At 42.4% G+C, this 21842-nt stretch overlaps 1 protein-coding gene across 1 annotated transcript in view; it reads left to right on the top strand.

Moving 5' to 3' along the window:
- The window catches only part of LOC108028580 (BAI1-associated protein 3), a 53595-nt gene extending 33993 nt beyond the window's left edge, over nucleotides 1–19602 (top strand). Inside the window, exons 5-13 of the mRNA XM_044094919.2 lie at nucleotides 2268–2517; nucleotides 5520–5760; nucleotides 7604–7772; nucleotides 10553–10859; nucleotides 11772–12284; nucleotides 12412–12885; nucleotides 14788–16177; nucleotides 16307–16553; nucleotides 16628–19602. Coding sequence (XP_043950854.1) covers nucleotides 2268–2517; nucleotides 5520–5760; nucleotides 7604–7772; nucleotides 10553–10859; nucleotides 11772–12284; nucleotides 12412–12885; nucleotides 14788–16177; nucleotides 16307–16553; nucleotides 16628–16719 — 3683 coding nt within the window. The 3' untranslated portion in view covers nucleotides 16720–19602. The remainder of the gene's footprint in view (nucleotides 1–2267; nucleotides 2518–5519; nucleotides 5761–7603; nucleotides 7773–10552; nucleotides 10860–11771; nucleotides 12285–12411; nucleotides 12886–14787; nucleotides 16178–16306; nucleotides 16554–16627) is intronic.
- Nucleotides 19603–21842: the final 2240 nt, after the last annotated feature.

The following is a 21842-nucleotide window of genomic DNA, read 5'->3' as shown; positions in this document are numbered from 1 at the left end:
CGGTAAACTCTTTTCCAAAGGTCACGTCGTTGCAGGTAGGGAGAATGGGTTGGCTGGAATCCAAAAACAACCTCGCCCCTAATTAAGTCGCTAATGGAGTTTTCCTATGTGGTTTTAGCCCTCGGGACGTATTGGGCAGGAGAAGAAATGCATACATGTAAAAAAACTTACGACTCACCTTTAAGTCGCCTGCGTCTTGACTTTCACTTTCACTTACCATCAGCCGCCATAACTTGGTCCAAAACAATTTGTTTGCGTATGCGTGCCGCAGAGATGGTAAACATGGGAAAGTTTATTGAATCCGCCAGACGCCGGCGTCATCGGGTCTCAATATGAAAATTACATTACATGTCTTGCCAGCCACCAAATGCGCCCAAAGTTTGCCAATCGCCGAATGTTTTCGGGGCCACGTCTCTCGCATATGGATCAACAAATGTGCAGACAAAACCACCGCAATGGGGTGCCAGTTGGTTCGGGGCGGATGATAGTGGGGCTACACAAAGAAATCAGGATAGAAATATGAGATTGTGTACTTCAGGTTAGGAATATAATAGAATCAATATAGGACTTCTTTCATACAATCTTATTCTTTCATTATATCTTATTTTTATTCAAAATTTGGTATCAATGTTAGAGTTATGTGATATATCTTCTTTAGAGGACGACATATTTTAATTAAGGAAATAAAATGTAATATTTTTTGTTTTTCTTTCTGTTAAAGTGATGATTAGTTTTTTAAAAACATGTTAATTTTTAATACTTTCACAAAAAATTGGTATAAATGCGCAACCAGCGTGTAAATTATTATTTTAATTTATTTCCTTTCTTCTTGGTGCACCCATTTTCTCAGTGTAGCATCTCTGGCGGAGCGAAAGCAATCAACATGCATATGTGACTTCTTGTGCGGCTTCGTTTCCGCTTTGGCTCCGTTTGGCTATGCAAAACTTGTTTGCCAAGCTAAACGATGTTCGAGGTTGTTGTTTCCAACGTAGTTGGCAAATGCAAACACATTTAAATGTCAAGACGCAGCAGCGTGTCCTGGCCACAAACCGCCGGATCCAGAACTTTCCAGTTTTCCGCCTTAGCCATCGCCATCGCCATCTTCAACGACATTGACTTGGCATTTGGCTGGGATTTTGATTCAGCGACTTGGGCAGCATTTGAATCAAAATTGAAATTGGCTTATCTTGTTGCACGAGCCACGAACGAGTGGTTTTTGCTGGCCCACGGGGAGTTCCTTCCCCAAAAAGCCATCAACGTGTAAGCGCCTTTCCCCATGGCAGTCCAACTTTGACTTTACGCTTTGTGCACACTTTTAAACCGAACAGAACCCAAATTTCTGTGCATATTCGTTTCCGTTTTTTTAGCTTTTAGTTTTTCGACTGCATTCAGTCCTGGCTTCTGTGCTACTTGGCCAAAAAAGCTTTCTTTCCGAAGCCACAGTAATGGTTAGCTATTTCCATCCCAGGCCCCGCACCACAGGCACTATGAGCTCAGGAGCCCCTGTGCCTGCTGGTCGTAGTCGAGGTCCTTGGTAGCCAGGAGTGGCGGCAGGACCAGATGCAGGATCCGCAGGACCCACACAGATGCATGTCAAGGTTGCGGGCTGCGGTTGCCATTGCCGTAGCCGTTGCCGTCGCCTTGAGCACGGACCACTGCACCACACGGAACCACATGGAACCACCCACCTCACACTCGTGAGGGCCATCATCCACCTGTACTCCACAGATATTTGCATGTTTCATAAATTATGGGAATAGTTCCCAGAAACCGACTTCCTGTTTGACTCTGAACTATTCAATATTCTTTTGTACGAAAACTTCAGAGTTTGGGTGAAAAGGTATTATAAAAGAAAGAAAGTCTTTTATCTTTTTCGCATTTTTCTATATATTTTATATGGTAAATATTAAGGCAATAACATGTAATACAATAAAATAAATATAGCATTTGCATGCCCTAATTAGACAGCTAAAATCCTGAATCTGCAACTGTTTAAATATAGTTTCATTTTAATTCATAAGCCTATCGATTAAATAAAAGCATTCTAGCTAGTGTAAATTAACTTATTGGTAAATATAGACAATAAAACGCCTGACCATCGATAAGCAGATTAAGTTAAAAGCTATATAAATTAGTTGTTAATGGAATATACACAGCTAAATATTTGTTTACGCCGCAACCAAAACTTGTTGTTCGCCGGCTCCAAATTAATTTCTGCAAATATGCTCATGCTTTTACCCCTACTACAACCTTGCTTCCTTTAACAGGCTACCCCAAAATACCAGGTGGCTCTGGGGGACCGGGCAGTCCTTCGACATCCGCCTCCGGAGGGGGTGGTGGCACGCCCCAGTCGCGTCGGCAGTCGCGGGCGCTTGAGTGCCTGGCCCCGCCCCGCACCGGGTCCTTCCGGCAGCGCAACTCGCCGCTGCACCAGCCGGATCCGCCGCCCCGTCCGCCGCTGGCCTTCTGCAAGCGCCGGCTGAGCTGGCCCGAGGTGGACCCTCGCTCCAATTCCGGGTAAGTCTGGATATGAATCAGCATCCCAATCCAAGACCCTGCATCCCCTAATGCATAGTTGATGATGTGCTTATGGATTTGGCAAATTAAAAGGCTGTCTGGCGGGGGGTTAGGCCCAAGTTCATGTTTGCTGGCGGTAATTAAGCCACACAAATGGAAATGCTAATATTTTGCCCAGACTTGGCCGACAGATATTTACACACGCGTGTGCGCCGACAGAGGTATTCGAATGTGAAATGCATAAATTAGGCAGCCTGGCATAATGAGCTTCTTAGGGAATTATTTAACCGTCGACTTAAAGCCACGAAAGCGGTGAAAATCTAAAATAAATTATATGGGCGCCAATTAATTAGTGTACTTCAATTTCAGTTGTGTTTCCGATTTGTTTTCCCAATTTCCAGGCGAAACTTTGCCGCTCGACCTTCATAATTACGTAATTACAAAAGTTCTTTCAGTTAGTTCGTTGCCGAAATTTCGAAGGAAACTTTAGCACCCACCCAGTTTTATAAGAGACCATGGCAACTTGGGATGCGGGCAAAAACCTTTGAGTGTCGAAAAGTTTTATTTTTTTGGAAATAACCTGCACATAGGGTGTCTTGTTTTTGGGCCTGGCTTGGGCTTAAGGGCGCCCTTTGGTCCTTCGGTGCCCAGATTGCTCTTAATGTGGCCGAGAATCTGGCTGCCAGGTGCAACATCCTCCAGCCGCTGCAACATTCTCGTTTTTTGTGGCTCAAAAGCCAGCCCGGCACTTTGCATAATGCGGCATCTGCTTAACCTGGAAATGTGCGGATCTCAGGGTACATTTAATTAAGCCCGAAAATGAGTTTTACTTTCGGAGATTGCTTAAAGAAATATGAGGTTTTGATGAGCCGAAAGTGTGAAATGCCTTCGCAAGAGGGCTGTCTTGCTGGGAAGTTTTTACATCCATTAACATGGAAGGCTTTCCGGCATAATTGTTCTCGTGGAGTGCATCAAAAAATTGTTCAAGGGTGAAATTAATTTTCCCACTTTGTAAATTTATCAACAACCACTACAAAATATGTTTTCACAAAATGTACACCTGCTTGATTTATCTACTTCTAATTGCAATTCATTTAAAACTATATTTCCTCTACCATTTGGAAGTCAAACCAAAAATTAAGCTTATTAAAATGCAATTGATGAGCGAAAATTCATATTTTATGCATTAACCACTAATTGCCACAAAATTGGTTTGGCACCACAGCCATTAAATTTCAGCAATGCGAACATAAACTACGAAGGCAGTGCAAAAAGGCAGAATAATTTATATTTTATGCCGATACTTAATGCTTTTGGTTATAAATTACTTAGAATCATTTTGTATGCGTACAAATAAAAAGACATATTAATTATGTGCTGTAAAATCTTGAAGAAAGCCTTGGAAAAAACAACTTTTGCGACAGAAAATTGTTTACCTTAAAGTTAAGTACAAAATAAATATTTGCGACAAAATAAATACCAAAGAAATATGAAAAAGTTCAGCAAGAACTTTTCCCTGAGCCACAGAACAACAAAAAAATGGCAGAAGAAAACTGTGAAAAATCTTAAAAATTGAAACCAAAATTGAGTGTCTCTGGAAGCGATGAAATCACAAGGCGAGGCAGCAGGAAGAAAAATAAAAGCAACACAAACAGCTGGGCAAAAAGTTTAAAATGAAATTTTTCACAAACAACTGTTGAGGGGGACATTTTCAGACAATGCAGTTAGGGTACCTGGATCACCCAGTCCACGTCCACCCTATCATTTACGGCAATTATGTTGACCATTTTCACACGCCTTCCGCCCCCAAGAACTCACCTGTATATAAAATATATATTTATTTATCTAGATATATGTGTTTTAACACCAGGATCCTGCAGGAGGAGCCCGCAAAAAGTGTTGCCTACATTTTGGGGCCGTCTTTTTGGGGGAAAGTGCCAACCGAAAGTGTTGCCTACTTTCGGGGCCTCGCCTCTTCAGTTTATTTTTTGCCATAAACGTTAACGTAAAAAATCATCAACGCCGGCGACAAAGTTAAGCCGCTTAGCAGTTTCGTTTCCCCTGCTGAGTGGACAAACTTTTGGCCAACTTTTTTGCCACAGCTGCTAGAATAAAGCCGGCTCTCGGATAAAAGTAAGGGGCATGCAAATCAAATGATTAGGCAGAGCATCAACTATCGTGACTAGCGTTAGCCAGACACAGAAAGTTTCGATACGGTATGCACTGGAAAAAAACAATCGAAGAAATATATAAGAAAAATAAATTCCTTTTGAGTCACATTTTTAATATTTTTACAAAAAATTACAATTAAATTTCACTGTAAAATAAATGATTATTTTTTGAATTCGGAAAAACCTATGATTTATTATAAGTAGCATTATAAATTAAAGAATCTAGTAGAGAAGTTAAAAATATTTTATAAATTAGAACTTATCTTTCCTTGAGTAACTAAATTAAAATCATGCTCCTTTTTAAAATATTTCTGACAAAAAACAAATTTTAAAATACAATATTAGAGAATTTAAGAATATTTGGGGAGATTAAAATTATAAAAAAAAACAATATACTATTTTTAAGGCATTTTATACAAGTGTTTTTTGTACTCTTTGAGTCGAAGTCTTCCTAATAAAGGGTAAAGGTTAAAGATGATATAATTAAATTAGGCCTCCGAATGTTTGCTCTCTCTCTGTGCCAGACTGCCGAATATTTGTATACAATTAGCGTCTCAGGGTAAGCCCTCGTTTTGGGGCATCAAGCATACGCCGAGTGGGCCCAGGGCCCGGCAACAGGCGACGACCCTTATCAACGTTGAAATAGGTAGGGCCATGTCACATTTGTATGTTGGCAACGGCATATTGACAGTGCCAATTAAAGTCAGACACCGAACTGACAGCGGCAGCGGTATTCGATTTGAATATCCTTTGATATCGCACATCGAGTTGGAGAGTCCATAAAAATACACATATGCAAAGTAACCCGTTGCCCTCGTTTTGCATTCGCAGGGTTCAGGAAACGGATGGGTCGTACTTCGAGAACTTTACATCGCTCGGCTGGAAACGTGAAAATCGTCGCATGTCGGCCACGCGTGCCGCCGAGGCACGTGCCGAGGCTAATCCCGAGAACGAACGTGATCCGCCGGCGAGCGAGGAGTCCATTGACCGCCAGGACGAGAAGGAGAAGCTGTACGCGGAGGTCCTGCACACCATTGCCAACACGGTGGGCGCCCCGGCTCCAGGTGGCCAGGTAAATCAATACATATCCATCCCCCCTGTAGTATCCCCTGGAATAAAATTATGATTTAGGTTGGGGGGCTTGTGGGGTTTATGCAAATAGTTGCAAATTACAGAAATTAAGGCGATTTAGGGGGATACCAAAAACATTTTGGCCTCGGGCCGGGGACACCACATGATTGAAAGGCTTAATAGCAGGGCATTAGGCTTTGAGACGTTTTGCAATTTGAATGATTAATGCTCGGGTTGCCCCCCAAAGGCAAGAAAACACATCCTGGGATTTTAGAGATTTTGCCTGCCTGAAAAATCAAGAGGCAGGAGTAACTTCATTTCGCTTCCGAGCGCTCAAGTCTCTTATGCTGCCAGCAGAAATTCAATTAAAAATGTGCTACTTTTCCTCCTCATTGCTGATTGCCATTTCCAAAGGAATTTTCCAATATTTTCACAATATTTCTGCGCTGGCCGGGGCCAGCTTAACACGAGTTCATTTTTCAATTATCGTTTTTAATTTAGCAGTAAGAAAATTGTTAGACGCCCAGTGCACAACTAAGGAAACTTGAGCAGTTTCCGCGGGGGTTGGGCTTTGGGTTGGGGTTGGGCCATTAAGAGGGTTGGATTGGAGTGGAGTGGTGGGAGGGGTTGCGATGGCAGATGGCAAGGTTACGGCAGCATAACAAAAGTTTCAACTAGTAGCGGAAAATAACGTTGGTCCTCCTGCTGTGATTGAGTTGAAACCGGTCAAATCTCGCGGGTCCCCGCAAAGCGGATCGAGAAATGAGAAAAGGGACGAAGGACGCAGGACGCAGTACGAAGTGAGTTAGCCAAGTCAGTAAAGTTATTGCCTGGCCGTCTCTGCGGGTGTCCCACTGCTCGAGTTTTTGCATTTAATGGTAAATAATTACAAGTAAATGCGATTTGCTCGGCCAGCGCCAACAGAGGGTTAAGCCTGCCCTAATGGAAATTAATGAAAGCGAAAGAAATAAAATAAAATAAAAGTAATAGTGAACTGGAATGCAGGGAAAGTTGCACGGCACAGATGCTGAGTGCTGAAGGTTGCTTAGGTTTATAATCGGCCCAAGTGGTGTTCATTAAAAGGATAAGCAATTTGAGGTCGAGCTGCCCCTCAGGTGAAACTGAGACTACTTTCAATTATAAAGAATTATCTGCAGTGGAACTAAAAGAGCGTTAATAGGGCAGTCATTTTTATTTCTTAATGAGGATATAAGCAGGAAAATCCTGGAAACAGAAAGGTTACTTTTCAAAGCACACACGAAAGGGAATATTTAATTTGCGTATATGGCAAACGTACCCAAATCAATCTTGTGTGTCTCACAACTTCTGCCTGCTCATTATTCATTCCAAGACCCAATCAACGAATTGGATTTACTTTCTGAAAAGAGAATTAAAATAAAAATAATATGATTAGATTTACAAAATAAATCTGCAGTCTCTTTCAAGTGAATGTAAGGGCAGGCCGAGTTTATTCATAATTTCGACTGCAGCGAAAGCAATCAAATTATAAAAATAGCCCAGTAGTGGGGAATGCGATGAAAGCGTCTTTCCAAACGTATTTCAAATTTCAATCAAGAGTCGGCGGGCTAATAAATTCAAGGGAGATAAATCAATAGAGGCGAGAGAAAAGAAAATGGATTTTGTTTGATGGGTGGGCAGGCAATAAAGGAAAATGCAAATTTATCCCGAAAATGATATTATAATTCTGTTGACTTGCCAAATATTTGCAAATAACTGACAATATAATTAAATTAAATTAAAATAATATTTACTCTCCCCCCGTGGCGTATACGCAATTTGGCATGACACATGTGTCCTCCACCAAACCGAAAAACCGAGCACAGTTTGCACATTACAAGGACGAAATGTATCTGCACGCACAGCGCGCCTTCGGTGTCAATCCGGATCGTCATTATCGCCTGCTGCACGCCTCCGCCGAAGATAAACCAAAGATAATCGTACTCTCTGTGGTGGTAATCGAGGCTGATGGCCTCGAGGCAAAGGATGCCAATGGTAAGCCAGTTCGCTCGTTCCCACAGCTTTCCGCACAATCGACACTTTTCCACCGCCTCCTTCCCGACTTTCCCCGCTTTCTCCACTTTCCCATCCAATGTGTCAATCTGTCTATCCATGTATCGTGTGTAAATATTTTTAGTTTGTAAATTGATTTTGCGGCCACTGCGGTAATTGCATTATGAGGCTCGGTGGCGGTGCGTGTGTGCACTTGGGCAAATCAAAAAGCCAAACGAGCCATCCATAAACTGAGCGTGTAGCACCATGTGCGTTGACTATTTCCCCCAATTATCCTATATATTTTCCGAGCGTTTTTGTTGCTGTCCTCCCTCACGCAGGACCAAGTCAAAGTTACAGTTTTGGTTATGCCTCTTCAGCTGGCTCCTGCTCGGTGTGCGTTCAATAAATTTGCAATTTAATGCTTCCCATTTTGTTCATTATGCTCAAGAGCCAGAAGCTCCACAACCAGAAGTAGCACTGCACTGGGAGAAATATAGCTACAATACGCAAATAATATTATTTCAAAATGTATCCTTAGTGACTTAAATATTTGTTACGATTTTGAAATGCTAGTATTAATTAAATTAATTTGACAAGTTTGAGAATTTTTTATGTCCTGACTGAGGTGTTCTTATCCGACTGAAAACTTTTATCTAGAGATATCAGTCTAGGTAAGCTTATCAGGAGATTGAGAAAATTAACTTCAGGTTAAGTTTCTAAGAAAACACATGATTGAGAAATACGATACAAATATCCCAAAGGGTTAGAAAATTATCAAAATAATTTTGGTATTGATTGAGAAAATTAACTTCAGGTTAAGTTTCTAAGATAACACATGATTGAGAAATACGATACAAATATCTCAAAGGGTTAGAAAATTATCAAAATAATTTTGGTACATAGTGTTATTAGTTTAAAAATGTTAGGTTGCATTTTTTTTTGTCAGGACATTGATTATACGAATTTGTCTTTCCAAACACATGAACCTCAGGTTAACTTACTCTAACATAACAACTAACAAAACTACGCCATAAATATCCCAAAAGAAAATGTATTATTTATCAATGTATTACATTCTTAAAAAGGTATCTAAATAGTATTATTAATAAAATCTTCATTGAAAGAAAGCACTTCTTAATAAAATACATTTAAGATTACATGATAGGAATTCGAGTTCTTCTCCGTGCAGAGGCAGCGGCAGCCTCATCGAAGGCAACGCAATTTCGCATTTTAATGTGCTCAAGGATGTGTAAGGAATACGTTGAGTGCTCCTTCGTCTGCGTCTGCTCCTGCTGAGCATTTTTCTACCCCCGGGCCCCTGCTCACCCCCCACAGCCCCGCCCCTGGGTAGTGGTGCAGTGTTAGTGTGCCGTCTGCCATCTGCTAAATGTACTGATGACGGCTACCGTCTGGATGGGCAAAGGCAATGGCAACACCAAATAGGCCAGAATGGGGCATCTGGATGGGGTCAAAGCAGTAGAGGGGTTGGGGACAGGGGCAGGGGCAGGGGGAGGCCCTGGGCAGATGGCAAACAACTCGTTGCCAATGAAACGTGGCCGATGAGAGCGGTCGGCCTTTGTTGGCCCAGTCTCGATTGGCAAATAAGCTGCGAAAGCGGAGAATCAGGCTCAGTTCCGTGCCGCTCGGTTCGATTTTCATTAGCAGCCAGTGATTCCTTGCAGACTGGTCAAGCATGAAGGGCAACAATCAAATTGCCCATTACAACGAGTGCCCGAGTGTACGGGTCCGAATTTCAAATGAATCATTTCTGCGGCGTAATCGATTACCGGCGAAAGAGAAACAACCCACTGAAAGTAAATCCAAATCGGAAGAAATCGCTTTTAGTACATAATCAGCGGGGGCAAGCGGATACGGCCCCTCGCGTCTTTGCTGTAATTTTGAACCCAATCAAATTAATCGCCCCGAAATAATACCAATAACAGATACTGTCCCCAAGGCAGCGTAATTGTTTCAATTATGGAGATCTTCGGGTGGGAATCTTTTCTTGGCAACGGACATCTGCGGCTGCCGAGGCCGAGAGCCCGTTGCTGAGCGCGTAAATCACAGGCACTCAATAATTGAGCGGCACTTTATGCAAATGAAATGTTAATCATACGCAATGTGTGACTGGGAGCAGCTGACGCCACGTCGTCCCCGCGGGCAGTGCCATTAATTGGCATTTAATGTCATCAGGCGAGCTCTTCATTAATGCGCCAGCATTCCCCACTTCCCCTTGCTAGCCCCTCGCCGTCTTTTTGTCTTGGCCTTTACAGAGATGAAACGCAGTATCAGTTACATTATGCCATTAAGGCTTTATAATTGATTTATATTGTAGTTATTGAAGAATCACTTAAATGGAAATTCATTTATTTTAATAGGAAAATGCGGAAGTTTTAGGTATTTTAAATCTGAATTGGTGAATGCGATACTTGCCAAAAATGTATTTTGTAATTTGTTAACTAATTTGAAGAAATATAACTAATATTATAATTTATATATGTTGAAGACGGCCGTGTAGGAAATGTTTCTTTAAATATTTTAAAATATATACACATATTGAAAATAGTTTTTCTATTCAAAAATGCCATTGAAATTTAATATTTTTAAAGGAAAAATAAAGTTTAGATTACTATTTTATTTTCCTAACCCATTCTTTTTAATATTGATACTTTAAAAATACTTTTTTATGTTTTTAAATATTTTTCTCTGCATTCTCGTACACCCTTCTACATAACCCACACATTACTCAACCCACACTCAATTATTTATTGGCCCTGCAGGTTTCTCGGATCCGTACTGCATGCTGGGCATCCAGCCGGACGAGAACGGCGGTCCGCCCGTGTCGCCGCTGCCGCTGCCGCCGACGCCGCGCGCCCTCTCGGCGGACATGAGCGGCGGCTTTGATAACAGCGCCACGGACTCGCCGCCGCACCGGAAGCACAGCTTCCGGCTGAGCTTCAAGCGGCGGGAGGCGGGACGGCGGGAGCAGCGCGACTCACTGGGCGGACCCGTGCCGGCCAAGCTCATCAAGGCGACCAGCATCAAGCCCCACACGCTGACCCCCAAGTGGAACGAGAAGTTCAAATTGTGAGTAAATCAATACCATATTTCATTTAGTGACAGATATTAGACCATTATTATGTCACTGCTCTTGTGATTTGATCGAAAGACTTACAACTGAAAATAAGCAAAGAGGCAAGTGGGAATGTTTGACAAGTTTAAAAATAACCTGGCCACAGGAAAAATTCCAATAAATCTTTGCCATCTGTGGGCTTAGAGCCCTGTCACATGCTCAACGATTCGCTTCAATATCAAACGTAATTTACGAGTTGTAGGCAATAAAAAAAAGAAATTCATTTACATTGTCCATAAAATTGGAGCACAAGATACCATGTTCCATAAGAAATGCAATGAAATTTATGTTGCAATTGCAATAAAAATGGAAAGGGATTTGAACGAAACGTAGGAACTCGAGTTTGAAATACCCTGTTATTTTTACAAATAATTAAGTTGTTACCTATTTCAAGTTGAAAACGGAATGCGTATTATTGTTCAATGATTTACTACTTGTTGCTTTTGATTCGTAGAATCACATTCCAGCTATAATTATTGGTAAATAACCTTGGTATAGGTACGCACAGTTCCTGAGTATTATATTTGAATTAAATATAAAATATACATTTAGTTCACAGAAATATCAAATTATTATTATTGAACACCAGTTGAGGGAGATTTTTCTAACGAAGTTTCGTGTTCTTCCCGAAAAATCAACACAATGCAGAGGGAAAATGGTTTCAATTTAAAAGGGTCCATAAATAATGTAATAAATTAAATGAATTAGCAGAGCTCGTTTTCTGTCTAACGAGTACAACATAAATTCATTGTAGCATGTGAAAATCTTTAAACACAAATGTGTAAATTACAAATAAATTAACATAAATCCAATCAACCCTTTTTCGAAGGCAGAGGTAACATTTTATAATGTCCTGTTTCCCATAGCGACATTGATGACATCAATACGGACACCTTCCACCTGGACATTTGGGACCACGACGACGAAAGCTGCGTCATGGACGCCGTCTCGCGACTGAATGAGGTCCGTGGAGTCCGCGGACTGGGGCGCTTCTTCAAGCAGGTGTGCCAATCGGCTCGCCAGGGCTCCCAGGACGATTTCCTGGGCTCCGTGAACATTCCGCTTTCCGAAATCCCATCCACCGGACTGGATGCTTGGTTCAAGCTGGAGGCACGCAGCCACCGGAGCACCGTTCAGGGTCGAATCCGGCTCAAGATGTGGCTCTCGACACGCGAGGATCGGAGCACCGTGAGCGAGGAGAACCACGAGCAGCAGATCCACAAGGTGGAGCAGCTCCAACGGGTGTTCATGCAGCACGAGGTGACCACGCACGAACCCTCGTGGACCTGGTGCGGGGATCTCCCGGGTCCAGCTCTCACCATCCTTCATCAGCTGGCCGTGCAGGGGGACCTCTCGGACCTGCACTGCGCCATGGCCAGGTGGGTTATCGTAATATATTTTTCAGAAATTAATACTTTTATTTGTAATGCCTCTTTATATATTTAAAAAGGTTTTTTATTAAGGATCAATAAATTATCATGTCTAACTTCCTGTATTCCATTTCAGATATGTGGCTGCGGCTAAACTAAACAGGTCCACTCCGCTGGACCCCAAATTCCTCCACCGCCTCCTCAGCGATGTGGAGAAGCAGTGGAATCAGCCCAACCAAGAGGCTCTCAGTCGAGACTTGGAGCAGTGGCTGGCGGATGCCATGAATGGCTTCGTGGAGCGCTCCCTCAACCAAATCCGTCGGCACCGGGACATCTTCCCCGCCCTGAATCCCCCCTCGCTGATTCGCCTGGAGTTCCTGCTGCGCTGCCTGGGACTCCTGGGCTCGATGAGGGCCTTCCGCGCCGTGTGTCCCTTCAACAAGGGCGTGCGTGGCGAGGTGGTCAACGCCCTGCGCAAGGGATCCGTCATGTGGGGCCAGACCGTGCTGCGGGAGTCGCAGGGACTGCCCAATCCATTATCGAATTTCGTTACCACATTAACGGCCGACATTCAGCTGGGCCAGACGTACTACCATGCCCTTTTCGACAAGTGAGTAGATATTCGCATCACCTTTAGTCGCCGGTTCGGCTTTGGTTAGTTACCTTGGGAAAATCCCTGTCATGGGATTGAGTATGTGGCACACGTGTCGCCCATTAAACGGGTCCAAGGTCCACACTCGCGGCGAACAAATAAAATGTCCCGAGCAGTTTAACAAAACAAGCAAGGTCCTGGTCTCCAGATCCCCCATCCGGGGTTGCCATGTGAACGGTGCACTCCGTGTTGACCCAATTGAATTGTGACCCCCACGCAAATGGCGTCATTTCGATTCCAACTAATCCGCCATCGTCGCCGGGGGCGGAGCACTTTACAGTTGCCGGTCTCTAATCAGTTTAAGCATTTGTCAAATGGCCCAGTCAAAGTCATAAAGCTAACGGGCATTAATGAGGGCCACAAAATGTTGTCATGACAGATTGCAGGCAGCGTTGAGAACAGCAACTACTTTGCCCGAGGGGAAATGTTTTTTCACCCAACGGTTGCAATAAATATAGGAAAGTAAATAAATTGTATGCGGAATGTATGTGAGGTTTTTAAAGTAAATCTGCTCAACCGTCGAAAGAAACCGCATTCTTATTTCCGATTAATTTTGAGTTTTTAATTGGTATTCGCCTGGCAAAATTATTATTCACGAAATTGGTTTTCAAAAATATGGTATAAGTATTTTACTCTAACATAAAAGTACGGTTGTTTGAGAATGGCAAATAAATTTGATTTTTAAATAGTCGTTTTCAAGAAGAAATTGTTCTTGATGGAACAAATTTTCCTTAAAATAATAGTTGCTTTCGAGTAGAAACTCTTCTTGAAGAAATATTTTTTCAGAAAACAAACTTTTTACTGAACTTATATTTGGATAAATTATAGTCAAATCGTAGTTCATACAGATATTTAAAAACCACAGAGCAGTGGGATATTAATGTTCTTGATTAAATTCCCCTTAGCAGTCTACATATTTCTAGACTGACACATGCATCAGCTAGCACTAGTTCGTGTCAGAATATGGAAATCTCACCCAAATGAAATGATAAATCGATCCGAGCACGGATCACGTTACGGCATTAAACGCAACCGGAGGGCTTCAACAACGGCTCATTAATAGGTGCATAGGGCCGCCTTTCTGGCCCTCTCGCCGGTCTAATCAGTCACATATTTGCCAGTTAGCGCGGCCATAAAAGGACCTTAATGACGACATCAAGTGGCTTACACACATAAGCCCCAAATTAATTGCGCTGTCATAAAAATGCTCTCACGTTGCCTCCTGCTTTCGGCTGGCCGAGCAGCCCGGACATCCTGACGAGGCATTTAACAAATGTCCAGGGGCTGTCAGCCAAAGTGTTGAGTGTCGAGTGCCTGGTGCCGAGACGGGCAGCATTAGCAAAATTTACTTCGAGGCTAATTGCGCCATTTTCTGGCTTTAAATTCGGAGGGTTCATTAAATATGTGCCCAAGGTAAATGGGCACCTTAAGGGGGTATTTTGTATACGCAGGTTTTTAAGATTGCTTAGACTTTTTTCCTCCTTTTTTATATGTTTCATACTTACTTTTTTAACATTCTAAGGGTCTACATACAAAATATGGATATATATAAAATTGAACCATCATAAAATTCCAGCCTTTTAAACCTAAAAACTAGAATTGTTACACTTTCATTTAAAATACTTTAAAGGTTTATAAGGAGCTAACGAGTCATAAAGTAGGCAGCCAGTCTTTTGAACAAAAATTAATAATCCAAAGTACATGAGAACAAAGAAAGAACACAAACCAAAGAAAAAGTAGCCCACAAACAATTAAGACAATATTATTGTGCATCCCATCTCGAGCCCCCGAGATATACCAAGTAATCCCATAAATCGAAGCCCAGCCACGTAAACGCCTCTCCTCTTTCTCATCCGACAGCACGAATGGGATTCAGTACTTCAGCATCATCTACAAACAATACGATGCGATGGTGGGCGAGGAGGTGTACAGCCGGATGGCCGCTGGCCAGGTGCCCGGCGTGCGAATGAACCTCTCCCAGTACGCCGTGCTCGAGGGCGATGCCGAGCCGGTGGACACCAAGCCGTTCGAGCTCTTCCTGGCCCTGCAGGAGTTCTGCCAGCTGAAGCGACACCTGTCCGCCCAGCCGCAGCCGCCGGAGAAGCCGCTGGCGCTGAGCAACAGCCACGAGTGGTTCATACCCACGCTGGAGCGCTGGATGATGGTGAGCAAGGCGAAGGCGCTGCAGAGGATCAGGGCGGCCATTCGCATGGATGCCATCTGCGAGGGCGAGCGCATTGTGCGGTACAGCAGCTCCTCGGTGGACACGGCCAGCACGCTGCTGAACATCAAGGAGTTCTGGAAGGTGATGAACTGGCCGGACGAGGACACGGCCATCATGATGGAGTCGCAGCTCATCGACGTGGTCTGCTCGGCAGCCATGCACTATTGCGATCTGATCCACACCGCTCTGGCGGACAGTGGCTACTATGAGCAGCAGGGTCCATTCCGGTGCTCCGATGACATGTGCGTCACCGTGAACAACGTGGAGTATGTGCGTCGCACTCTGGCGGAGTTCCGATCCGATGAACAGCCACTGGAGGAGTCGGCCGACAACCTCCTGGAGTCCAGTCTCACCCACATGGAGAACCGGTGTGAGAGAATCCTTTCGAAGCTGGCTCCTCTCATGCAGATGTCCCTGCAGAAGGCCATGTTCCATCTGGCCTGGTCACCCGACTCCCTGCCCGCAAATCAAGCTATTGTCCCTCTGCTGGAGTACCTGGATTGCCACCTGGCTGCCCTGAACAGCGCCCTGCTTACCAAGAACTTCAACCGATCGCTAAGGTTCATTTGGAAGACTGTCCTGGGAGAGATGTCGCGGCAAATGGAAACCGGCGATGAGACGGACAAGCCGACCCATTTCCACAAGCGTCTCTATGAGGCTCTGCAGCTGCTCATCGACTTCTTTCACGCCGAGGGTCAGGGACTGCTCCTGGAGTGCCTGCACACCGAGGACTTCTGGCGCATCGAGCAGAGGCTCCAGTTCCACAAAACGGACACGGATCGGCTCATCGACATGTTCTACATGCAGCGTCTCAGGGAGCAGCTGATGGCCGTCATGCCGTCTCCCTATGGATCGCTGGCCGTGAGGGCCTACTTCAACCACGACTCGCTGTGCGTGGAGGTGCTCCATGCCCGCGATGTGGTGCCCCTGGATCCGAATGGCTTCAGCGATCCCTTCGTGGTCATCGAACTGCTACCCCGTAGGATATTCCTGCACTGCATGGAGCAGCAGACCAATGTGCACAAGGTAGGCAATAAGTTTATTCAGTATTCGTAATGTAAAATACGATTAAGAACGATTTATTCTCAAAATTTCAAGATCAAACGGCCTACTTTTGTATCGAAAGTTATAATTAGTAATTTCTTTTATTTTCAGCGCACTCTTAACCCCGTTTTCGACGAATGCTTCGAGTTCTCGGTGACCCTGGAGCAGTGTCTAACAGAGGGTGCCATGATCTGCTTCACGGTGATGGACCATGACGTTCTGACGGCCAATGACTTCGGCGGCGAGGCCTATTTGGCTCTGGGAAACATTCCCGGAGTGGCTGACTACAGCACGAGTGTGGACAACTTCCACGGGCTGAAGCAAATCGAACTGCCCCTCATGGAGCAGAAGGACAAATGTGAGTAGCACCCTTCCCGACAACCTAATCTCCATCGAAGCTATGTAAAACGTTCTCCCCATCCCCCAAACAAGGCAATCCCATTTTGCAAATCCTCGAGGTGCGAATCAACGACAAACAGGCGCAGGACTTTGTGCGCAAGCAGAAAGCGCGATTTATCAATTGATTTTAAGAAGGATTTAACCGAAAACAGGACTACCGAACGAATCGTTTGCAAAACGTTTTGAGCCCCGGCGAAAGGGCGGATCGAGCAATGTAATTGCATCGATGGCGACGACGATGATAACTTAACCAAAGCTAAATTGTAACCAATCCAGCATTGTATGTATTGTACTTAATCTAGTTGTTTGAAAAAAAGACTCCCCCTTCTCTTCAGTTTGTAAATGTTAGCGAAGAATCGAAATTCAAATGGTGCAAAAGTGACGAGTAACACAAATGTGGGAGCCCAGGCTCCCAGCTCTACACTAAAAGTTGCTTGGACTAAACTACGGATAAATTTAAACACACAATTTAGGGACTTATTAGAAGCCTAGCATTGCTGAAATTGTCACAATTGGGCAATCAAAGACAAGTAATTAGCCAACAAAGCCACTAGAACAAGCGAACACACTAAACTCGAGCTACCTACTCCAGCACCCAGATGCGTTTTGAAGACTTTTACCAGAAACACGATTGAGATATAAAAACAGGAGCATCCCTGAATACTCGCAAATATCACATATACACAAAACATTTTTTGGGTCAATTTAAACTTTACGAATATATCAGCAACATGTATACCTAAATATACAAAAACAAGTCAGCATCTTTTGTATCAAACGTCAAGAAACAATCAAAATCTGCGTAACTCTGAGCTTCTTTGAAACCCCCCAAGATATACTAACACACGAAACATAATCACCACCAGACATACAGGATAAAGCTATTTACAATACTGATAGTTATGAGATATGTGTACATGATTTGTACATTTTATATCACGCCCAAAGGACAGTGTAACTAAGTCTAAAGTATATTTGTAAACTATTTTCTGAGCACGGATTTTGTATAAATTTATTAGACACGCGCTTGTCCCCCGAGAGGCAGCCTTCAGCTCTTTTGCTTATACACACTTAGGGCTTTTCCCCCCCATTTAACCCATGACCACCCCCCACAACTTTCTCCGCCACCCAACCCGTCCCCCATTTGGTTATGCCACCCAGAAGGTCTCGCTTCTATTGTAAATTTTGTACTATATACAATGGTCTCTATAATGAAGGAACTTAAACTTAAACTTTAGCCCATACACGCGGCTAGCGGTGTATATTATGAATAATGAATGAATCGTTGAAGCTGTAACTCTTAACTGTACACTGTAGCAAGAACTTTTTATACCTGTCGCAAAGGAGGCAGTGGGCGTGGCTGAGGACAATTTTAGAGAAGAAACCCAAAGATAGCGAAGACATACCGAAAGATGCACAACAAAGATGAAAATCCAAGTCAAATTACAACTATTTTTAATATTTACACTTAACTCAAGCGATCTGCAAGAAATTTCAAGATTGTTAATTACAAAATGAATGGAGTATTATGCAAACAAATATGAATATATAGATAAATGGATAAATGACTAATCGGTAATCAGTATTTAGTTTGTAAGTATATCCTTTGGTTCGGAATATTCGCACAGCCTTTCAGAGTCTAATCTATGATTTCATTTCTACTATGAGTCGGTTTTTCTTCTGCCATCGCCAAGACATCGACAGTGATCGGGGAGTTAGGATCCCCAAGAGACAAACATCGAAGTAGAGTCAACGCTGTACGATCATAATTTCAGAAGCTCCTACGCTGTGTTCTACTCAACTAAAGCTCCTCCTTCACCCAGTATCTTCCAGAAGGGCACTCGTTACTTTTCGAACTCCTCACTCCTCAAACTGCTATCTTCCAGAATTTTTGTGCAGCAAAACCAGTAAAGAGATAAATAGTTAAATGGCTAAATGGATAAACATAAATATAGGCAAGAGTTTGCTGTACTAACCAACCATAACCACTGTGTTGATATGTGTACCTATGATAATTTCCTATATCGAATAGACAAATTCCAGCACACAAGCGGGCAAACAGAATAAACAAAATCAAATTAAATTATTCATGTTACTAGCACTGGCTAAAAAATACAAAATACAAACTTATGTGAAGCCAGCAGAGAAGGGAAAATATAAACCAAAGTGGAATCTCATTCGAAAGCGAAACTGTTAAGGAATGCGAAAATTGGCCAAACAAAGAGACCAAACGCATTTCCCAGCCGCAACAAAACCAACAAGCAACTGATACCATTGAGAATCAAGGCCAAAACACGCATAAGCCTATACTATAACTATATATATATACATATTTAAATGTGCAATTGTTGTGCTAGTTACTGAACACAAACGATCCTACAAAGAGCCCTCCTACATATACAGAAGGCAAATGCGAATACAAATACTTTTAATTGCCACATTTACAAGTGACCAGCAGGCGAGATACAAAACGGCAACTATTTTCGATGATAAAAGTTACGAGTACTTATTTCCCCATACAGGGCAGACTTTTAATGAGAACAGCACACCCCCCCGAGCAGATACTAAGTATTTAGAACTATTGTATTTTTTGTATGCCAAGACAGAACTACATGTAAAACACTCTACCGCCGAAACTTGATATGAATATTTTGAGGAAAACTACCAGAAGAATAAACAAATGATATAGTTTTTTAAATGTGAATGCATATAAACTGTTTGTGTGTTTTGCAAATACCAACGGGCCAGAATTCAGGTTCCTAAGCTCCCCTCCGTAGTATCTAAACAGATATGTAATGCAAACACCGCGAACTCTTAACTAACCCTAAGTACATAGTTGTGTGTCTGTGCAACAGCTAATATCAAATCAAAACAAATCGATACGAAAGCGACAGGGAAAGTAAGAATGAACACGAAGAAAACCCCCAACACATATTCAATGTAAATTCAACAAATGCTGCAGAAAAAACATTATCAAATTCAATCAATAAATGTCAATGAATAATTAACTGGAAAGTGTCTTTTATTCGAAGCGGGATTCGCGGGAAATTTCAAAGAGTTCGATTGAAGGGGGATTAAGGTAAATATTGGATTGCGATAGAGCTCTGTTTGCGATTTTTTCAGAGTTAAAAAAGTATTATCATGTATATAATATGGTATCTAAATGTATTCCAAGTTAATGATTTCTCAAAAGAAAAAGGCAGCAAGTTATGATATAAAAACACACGCAATATATTTTATAAGATTAAAAGACTTCTACAAATATTATGTTACCTATACTTCCATTAATTAAATACTTTTGAGTTTATTTCATTTTTTGCTTCACGTTACTTTTACTGTGTTTGGTTGAAAAATATGGAAAATAAGCTCTTATTAACCGTGAGATTTTATGCTGGTGTCCAGATAATGAGAAATGGGGTAACATTTCCCTGCCACTTTCTCCCACTGATAAGCTAGAATCAATCCCGACGACAGGCCAAACGTCAGCCGTATGAAAATAAATTGTCGTCTCGCTGTCGGGGTTGTGGCCGGGAAAATGTTTACGGAATTGATTTGAGGCATTATCCGGTGCACGTCAAAGGTCTGGAGTGAAAGTGTGGAAAAGCTTTTATCTAAATTAAATCCTGACACATGCGAGGCCGCCGTTTTCACCGTCTTTTCCTTTTTTCCCGTGTAAGCCATTTTCTGCACATGACGTACAAACGACTGGCTTTTTAAAGACAGTGCCAAGGGCCACGTTAAAGCGAGCCTTTGCGACATGCAGTCGTGTGGTGGTGGCAGTGTATTTAAGGCATATCCTAAACTTCCGCACGACACTCGTTTTGAAAAATCTCTGTGCAGTTTTATGCAACTTTTATGACACCAGCCGAGGACACAGAGCGCACACAAAAAACTTTTTACGACTTGCAGTGCCAAAGAACAAACATCAGACGCTCTCGGGCTGCGCCTGATGCGTAAAGTAAACAAAAAGTAACGTACTACCAGGAACTGAAACAAATTTCGCACAAAAAAATCTCAAATATGTGCATGTAGAAAAAGAGCTAGCACAAAAAAGCCTGAAATAGACAAAGAAAGTGTGCACAGGATCCTGTTTGTGTCAGAATCAAAGACATCAAACTTCCAGGAGGGTGATATCTGCTGAGCTGAGAAAAATGGTACGAACTTAACAAGTTGAAGAGCAAGACAAAATAAAACAAGAATTTTACAAAATTCATTAGACAACTACCAACCATTCTCATCCGCATTCTTTAATTACACTTATTTAAATACCAAATTATATCTCAATCTCAAACACAAACGCGAAAATAATTCTCTTTGTGCTTGCTCAGTTTTGTTTAAAATTATGTCACTCTCCATTAAAAACATGACTGCCAAATTATATTTTAACCTAGTTTAATGATAAATTAAGTCAAATAACCTAATGCAAAACTGCGTCAACGGAAGTTTTACAAAAGTTATTGAATAATTTTAGCAATGTTTTTCCACATATTAAATGGTGCGTAGAGATACATATAAATCTGGCTTTTATCCAAAGTATGCATCCACGAAATAGCAAAAAAATGTGCCAGGCAGTATTTATTTACATGAATTACCACTTTGAATTGCATGAACAGTACGAAATGCAACCTTAAACGTTGGGATTTCGGGAAAAGTGACCCAGAGAGCCCGGGGTCTGGCCCCATTATCGATGCCACTCATCCTAATGACATGATGCAAATTAAGCCCCCAACTTATGCCCCCAACCCAACTGCAAGACCTGACCCCTAATGCTCCAGCCGGCAGTCAAAAGCGTTGCACAGTCACGTGCGGCAGCTGGCCAAAAGTGGTGCCTGTCAGGCAATGAAGCCTAATGTAGTAAGCCTCCAATGCACCCCCAAACCCCAGTAACGTCACCCCCTCCCACTCGACCTCCCTGCACTGCCACAGTTTTCGAGTGAAAAGAAAAAAGTTTTATGTCGGCTGGGCCCTTTTCTCTAAAAGTAGTTTCAAAACAAAGAATATAATTATTACACAATAAAAAAAAAGATGCATAAATAATCTATTGTCATGTAAAACTTTGTATTTAGTTGAAAATGTAAATGAGAAAAGAGGCCTTAAACTTATAAAGGGAACAGATTTTACATTTTATAGACTTAACATACCATAACTCGAAGAAAAAATTCAAATGCAATCTATTGTCATTAAAAACCATGTTTGTAGTTTAATCAGCGGATGAGAAAAGGGCATTAGACTCATAATGAGATAAAAA

Source organism: Drosophila biarmipes, chromosome 3L (assembly GCF_025231255.1).
Source record: "Drosophila biarmipes strain raj3 chromosome 3L, RU_DBia_V1.1, whole genome shotgun sequence".
NCBI classification, from domain to species: Eukaryota; Metazoa; Arthropoda; class Insecta; order Diptera; family Drosophilidae; genus Drosophila; species Drosophila biarmipes.
Note: the sequence above shows the minus strand (reverse complement) of the source record. Positions and strands in the feature narration are given on the sequence as shown.